The following is a 7,646-nucleotide window of genomic DNA, read 5'->3' on the forward strand; positions in this document are numbered from 1 at the left end:
ATGTACAATGGCTTAAATAGTATTTTTAATTGTTTATGCCAAATAAACATTATTAAGCTTAATTAATAGGGGTATTGACTGTAATTGCATTAAAGGCATGTGATGCATCATAGAGATAATGTGCTAAAATCCTATTTTCACTCAATTGTCATCAAACATATGCCACTATATTGGTGCTTCTGTCAGTGCTTATGCCACTTAGCTGCTTTTAAAATGGCATGGGTTTAGTTGAGTTTACATCTGTTGCTTCTGTATTTCCAGTTAGTTTGGTAAGAACAGAATTTTGTCTATTGATTAAAAAAATATTTTTTTTTTTTCAGCTTTTTTTAATCCATTTTACCAATCCTAATTATTAACATAATGTGTAGTATTTCTAATAACTAAATTTTTTGCATCTATCTGATATTGTTGAATAATTGTTCTGACGCACAGGAATAATGATTATGTGGTCCAATTAATGAGTGTGGGTCGAAAGAAGGGAGGAAGAAAAGCAAACACTCGGAAACAATCAGAAAATAAAAAAAATGAGCTGAAGACTCCAAAGAAGAGAAAGGGTACTGCAAGGGAGAAAAAGAGAAGTGTGTGCAGTCAAAAAAAAAATGGGAGGACAGATTTGGAGAAGGGACAAGACAAGAAAATAGGAGTGTGCAGAGCAAATTCATTCTGAGAATAGATAACCTTGATGTTAAAAGCTACATCCGTTGGACATGTCTTTCTGTGACATATTGATGGCCCTTGAAAAAGAGTCGAGCTGATTTTATGCAGGGAGCAGTCATTAAACCCACTCCATCTCCCATCTCTCTCTAACTCCCCTCTTGTGAGTGTGTGCTGATTAAATGCAAAACTCTGGAGCAGGCTTTTAGAAAATATGGGAAGGAATTCAGACAGATTCATGCATGCAGATTCATGGAGGTTGTACTTTTTCATCTTATGTGTTTCCAGCGAACAATCAAATCCAAAAAAATAAAATAAAACTTACATTTTCAGCGGTTATGCACATCTAATAGAGGGTCTATTTGATGATTTGTTTTGGCACAAATCTTACCTTAAACCTCAACTCGGCTCCTATTCTACATTTAAAGGTCAACGGACAGAATCAGAGTAGTCCTGCATGGTTTGGATTTGTACCCAAGACCCCAGTGATATTTTTGCAGTATTGTGTGATGTAGTGACTGCTAAATTACTGGCCTGATGTGGTTCGGAAATGCCTCCTGGGCAGTATAATTTTATCATTGCTATGGAAAACTCAGATGGAAGGAGCAGCTTGGACTTTGTTGATACTTGTCACTTTCAGGTCAGGTAGCAGAACTCTAAAGGCCAATTCATGATGTCCATGCCCACAAGGGTCAGAGTGACCTAAATACTGTAATCTGACTCTTTTGCAAGAGTCTTTACACAGACCAAGACTGGTAAACTTCAGAAAAGTGTGCAGTACAAAATTAACTTTAGTGTGTTAGAGAAATCTACGTAGTGTTTATTTGACTTGATATACAGTCATATTTCATGAATTAGAATATTCATTTCAATAAGGTTTGTTTGTCAGTACCTATACAGGCAGTAAATATACCTTACATGACACTATGTTGTCTTAAAATTGCTTTTAATGGTCTGATGAAATGGTCTAGCATTAGTGGAAAACAATAACTAACAAAAATAAACTTTAAAACATTATTCTATGTGCAATGTGCTTTAACAAGTGAATTGGTTTACCTAAAAAAATGAATTTTTAACAATATTCTAATTTATTGATTTTATTCAGAATAGATCCTTGTTTTTAGAAAATTTGCCTTTAAAATGTGTTTCATTTTCTTCCAATGGCCACAACCAGAGCAGAACAGAATGCTTACACTAATGTTAGGAGAAAATTCTTTTGTCATAAAAGCAGTCTCCACCCTATGCTTGCTTTATTCTAGTAAGGTACAAAATACCTAATCCAACTAAAATAAAACCACAATAAATTATATTTAATACACCAGTTTGACAAGGATAGCCACTTTATTTATTTGTACATTGTCACACCCTTTGAGCTATTGGCATTATACAATACAACAATATGCAATTGTGCAATTAAATATTACTGAATTTTTACATCATTATTTTGCAAAAAAATCAGAAAAGAAGATAATTTAATAATTTGTTTGTTAATGCCATAAAATCCATCCTTAATGCTGCATCTGCAGGGGATAAAATATTTTGAGGATTTTTACATTTTAAGTGGTGCTAGTTTGACTCAGGAAAAAAATCTCTTTTTTTAAATACAACAATATGTGTAGCGCTAAGTTGTGACTGTTACTCTACCAAGCCATTATGGAAGCAATAACCTACTCATAACTTTGTTAATCTATCACGTCAATGGGGGTTCCCACTGTTCTCATGGAGGGCAGTGTTTGTGTGCTGAAGATGTAAATATGTAAGGGAACATCACAGTCTTAGTGATACAAGCAAACTCAGCCATGGCTTAAGATACACAGAGGATACTGTGGAGTACTGAGTTTGACATGGTAATATTTGTCATTAAGTATGAGTTCATCAGGCAGAACCCCAGAGGCATGAGCGTAGCCTCTGAAGACATTATGTAAGCATGAGTTTGGCTTAGTTACTCCCTTCCTCGTTTCCAGCAGGCCAATCTTTCTCCTGGTTTCTCCTGTAATAAGTGCAAGCTCTCGCTGTGAGGGGGAAGAAAGCAAGCTGGAGTGTGCTGTTTATGCACACAATGCAGCACTTAATGTAGTGCAGAAATGGAGAACTGTCACATTTTTCACCCACTGGGAAGCAGACAGCAGCCCTGATCTTTGTTCTTCCATTTCTTCTAATTTACTCCTCTTCCTCTTTATTACACACAGGTGTACATTAGCGCTGCTGGAGAGCTACAGGTCACTCATCGTCCAGACCTTTCCAATTGGTGCCGGAGAGCAACAAAGTGTGGCCTCTCCAATCATTCTCAGTACCCATGGGCTGAAGTTGAGTTCACCAGAGTGTGAAGGCTTGTGGGGCCTTTACTTTAGTTCCTTCATCTGTGAAGGTTATCTCTGAAAGGCTTTGGTTGCAAACCTACAAATATATCCCCTCTAGGTAATGTCTTATAGGAGACTTGGTTCTGGTGCCTCAGTGGGTAATCTCTTTAAGGGCCCTACTCCTGGAGAGAGTGAGTTTTTCGCTGGGTACACTGTGAATATGTGAAAGATCCTGGCAACCATTTGATCTGAGTGCTGTGAGATACCCTGAGTCCTGTGGTGTCAAGCCCAGTATACAACCGTGGCACCTTTGTCCCAAGGCAAATCACGGCAGCTGGAATTCATCCCCCCACTCCCCTAGACTTCCAACCTCCACACTGTCAAAAAAAAAAAAAAAAAAAAAAAGCATATATACACTCATGCACAGCCAAACACACACATGTATACATCTCTCATACACCGGGGGAGCAGGCAGGCATGGAGCTGGTCTTGGATTTTATCGGAGGTGACAGCTTCTCACACTTCAGTGTTTGGATCACCTCAAGTAGCTGGGCTATGAGGGGAAATGAGCACTGCTCCACTACAAAGTCCAGATTTAGATTGACTGAGCTTGTCCCCGGGCCTGTGGGCTTCTGCTGCTGCCGTACTGCTCCTCCGCCTGACAGAACACCCACCACTGCTGCAAGGGACTGGTGCGCTGTGTGGGTTCCTGTGCATCTCTGTGCACCACATACGTGCACTTGGGTGTGCGTGTGTGTGTGACTTGGTGGAGCCTACTTTGAAGAGTCAGAGAGCGCGGGGAAAGAGAGCGATGTGTCAAGTTTGGTTAGAATTGAGGGTGGCATCAGAATATGCTTGGCACTAATATGGCACCAGTATCTCTGTCCCCGTTCCTGCTTTCTGTCACTTAGTTGCCATTCTCTTCCCTCTCTTGACAATGTCTTTTTGGATTATCTGATTGGACTTACCACTTGGAGCGTCCCTCATCCCTCTGTGACACTGCCTCCCCCATATGTCTCTCCACTCCTGCCTTGTCTCTGGCCTGCCTCCTTTCCCCTCCTCCCATAATGCACTTCATGTCTATTTAGAAAAGCTGGTGAAAGCCGTATCTGTTCTGCTGTCAGAGGATCATTGACAGCACTAATGCCACTTGTCCTTGCCTCATTTGGAAAGAGATGACACTGAGGTACAGGCCTCTGCACTAATCAAGATGGGACGTTAGTGTTTGTGACGTTGGCATCACAGCAAACTGACCACAGAGCTTTGGGCCAGCCATCTGCCTGAACAGCACCACCTCTCTGTACAACAGAAAACCATCACAGGCAACCTTCAGTTCTATAACATTGTAGTTATGTAGATAGGGGCCAAAGAAGTAGATGCATATATGAGAGGTTAAGTTTGTATTTCTATTTAACATTTTTAGATGTAAATGATTGCAGGTTTAGTTATTTAAACTCGTCTTTTAGAGCTAATGCATAAACTTGTTATTCTTGTTTCAATATTTAACATAATCACACAATGAAAACACTTTGAAATTACTAATATTTGATCGTTTTAGTTAGTGAAATATATATAAAAAAGTTAAATTTTTATGAAAGAATAGTTTACCTTTGTAAAACACTTTATGTATGTATTGGAAAAGAAAACTAATCATTTCAACTTTTACTTGAATACTGTATTATTTATTTTTTTTGTAAAATAAATGTACCTTAGACAGCTATGATGGCAGCTATGAAAACTAGATGGATTTCATGTGGATCAAAGTTGATTTCACTTATACCAAAGCAGGATAGTGTCTAAGCTCTTCTATGTTTGGTTTAGGCAAAGTCATTTTCTCTTTACAAGAAGGAGAAATGTCAGTTCAAACAATTTGTGTAATTTAGGAAGTAGATCTACAGTGTTTTGGTGCTATTGTCTCCAAGTGTCAAACGACCAATTTTTATTTGTTTTGAGAGAAAATCTTTCTTTAACTTTGCTTTTTGTTGCTGTTGTTTTGTTTTTTTACTTGGTTTTCTGTCATGACATCTGTACAAATTTGCTAAAAATCTTGCCTTCTCACTTTTTGCTACTTAAATGATGTGTCCTTTTAAATGACTTGCCAGACTACATCCACACTGAAGAGTGATATTGTCATCATGAACAGCACTGCTACATTTGTTTCGCTCGCTGATTGGAGAACAGTTTTGAGTGTCTGACCAACCGGTCACCAGACAGTCTGATCAAGCTCAAAACTTTGCAGCTCTGGTCACAAGTCGATTTCTCTGCATCTCCAGTCATGAATGGCGCTTCTAGAGAATTGCTGGCATAAAAAGATAATCCAAACGTGATTTACACCTAAACTTTGTTTTATTCTCTTTTTAGGGGTATTCGCCAAGTGTCGCTACATCTACTATGGCAAGCACTCAGAAGGCAACAGATTCATCCGAAACGATCAGCTCTGATGTCCACAGGATGCTCTCGTTTGTTTTTTATTTATTAAAACCACTGGGGATATTTTTTCAATCACCTAATCTACTGCTGGAAAACAAAAGATAAATTTTATCCACATATGCTGTTGTACTTCTACACGATGAATACTTTCTTGTTCATATTAAATTTTAGAGCCATTGTTTTAGTCTCCTCTCCTGAGCTGAGCCTACTTCTGTTTTCCTGCTTGCAGCTCAGAGTCAGAGATGACACTCCCACTGACATGATTGCCTCTAAGCATCAGTTGCAACACAACTCTCTCACACACACACACACACATGCACAAGGACCTTCTCCCTGCCTTATTGTCTTACACACAGCAAGCAACAAACATATCCAGGCAATTGCTTCCTTTTCTTTGACACCCATGATGGATCACTTGTCCACAACAGCTACTAATCAAGGGTGAAGGGGGTGGCGGTCACACACCTGGGCCCTGACATGGACTCATCTTCTTCATTCTCAGATTTTTCCTTTCTTTTTTCTCTTGCGTTTGCGCTCACAACTGCTGTTTAAGTCATTAAGATAAGAAGTGAAAGAAGCTGGTGAAGGCAGCAATAGCTGAGAATCTGTGTCTTCAGTAACATGCACAGCAGCATTCCAGATTTTGACATTGTTCTAGACAGTGAAATTGTATTTGTGGGAGCTGTAAATAGGTTTCTATTCTTATTGCTGTTTACATGTTACAGAGCATTGTGGGATTACATCCTCCTACACCATTTGATATGTTTGGCCCATCTGGAGCCCTAATTACCTACATGCCCTTCAAAACATGAAGCTTTACTCTTTTTCTTGCCATTAACAGTTCTCTTTTTGGCACCTGCTCTGTTCTCCACTAAATCTGTTGAAATTTTTGCTGGATTTACTATTAAATTGGAAGATTTTTTTTTTTTTTTTTTTTACATTTTACACTAAAACAACTACCTTGGTGAGGATCCCCAATAAAATCATTCGTACTTCCCATAAATTGACATTCTTAAAGATTTAGGCACCCTACCTAAGTTATTTAACAACTGATCTCCAAATTCAACTCAAGCAAACAGTTGTAACAAGTTACAGATTAAATATCCGTAAAGACATGCCTATGAAAAATGTTCGTAAAATGTCACCAGCATTTTATGTTTAAGGTAGATGCTAGCAGTTTATCACCGTAAACACGAGTGCATATCTAGCTACTGACTTGTGCAATGTGCACAGTTCAGCACACATGGTTTATAAACCCTAAAGCAGTTTGAAAGAAATGTGAAAAACATTGATGTTACCAAAAAGAGAGATACAAAGTGAACTTCTGTTTAAACATAGCTAACAATAGCTAACTAGTTAATGTTATCTATCTTAAGTGAAAAATTCTGTGAAGTGAAATTATTCTCTAGAGTGAACTGAAACCACTGACTATATTCTTATCACACAACATAATTTTTACATTTCTGGTAGAGGTTTAGTGAAGTCTGATCAGATTGTTGTACAGTTCCAAATGGCGGCCTGTGAAAACTGATGAGGCTCGTTCCAATCTTTTTTTTCTAACCTAACAATTTAAAACAGCCCAGCTTCTCTCCCAGCAGTAGCTTCGCATGTGTATAACAGTCAGTGACAAAGTAACTGAGCTGAGCCACAACGGGTGAAACTCATCAAATGGAGTGTAAAATTAATCTTTGGGATATTTTTCCTAAAAAAAAGACAAAAAAAATGTCTGACTGAAATAATACTTTAGTACTGGATTCTCATAATTCATCTAACATTATTGTTCTTAATCCTGTTGAGTTTTTTTCCCACTCTGTCTTAGCCTTTGTTTGTACTTGCTGTGGTGTTTTCATAATTTGTACTGAGATACACTTTCAAATTTAAACGAGCTGTTAAGACACACTGGAGTTTCTAATTGACTGTTCTGCTTATGTGAATGTTCCTATGTTTTTATTATTATTGTCAATCTCGTACACTGTGCTTCTCGTACTATGGCTTCAAGGGAACCTTCCAGATGAAGATTTTGAACAAACATTTAATTTCTAACAGCTGATCTAAGAAAAAAAATATATATATATCATATATTATATCATTGTGATTAAAAGGGCTGAACTCAAATGTGCTGAAGTTGTGTTATTTATGTACACTCCTGGACTGGTTCAATACTTTGATACCTTACGATGAAATATGATTAGTTTTACATAAATCCTATAAAATGGATCAAAGGTTATTGCAGTGTTACTTGTTAATCCAGTTGAAATTGTA

At 37.9% G+C, this 7,646-nt stretch overlaps 1 protein-coding gene across 1 annotated transcript in view; it reads left to right on the forward strand.

Annotated features, from left to right (window-relative positions):
* The window catches only part of lrmda (leucine rich melanocyte differentiation associated), a 219,314-nt gene extending 213,006 nt beyond the window's left edge, over nucleotides 1-6,308 (forward strand). The window contains exon 8 of the mRNA XM_044137359.1: nucleotides 5,316-6,308. Within this exon, the coding sequence (XP_043993294.1) occupies nucleotides 5,316-5,395 (80 nt within the window). The 3' untranslated portion in view covers nucleotides 5,396-6,308. The remainder of the gene's footprint in view (nucleotides 1-5,315) is intronic.
* The last annotated feature ends 1,338 nt before the right edge of the window (nucleotides 6,309-7,646 follow it).

This window comes from Gambusia affinis, linkage group LG13 (assembly GCF_019740435.1).
Source record: "Gambusia affinis linkage group LG13, SWU_Gaff_1.0, whole genome shotgun sequence".
Lineage (NCBI taxonomy): Eukaryota > Metazoa > Chordata > Actinopteri > Cyprinodontiformes > Poeciliidae > Gambusia > Gambusia affinis.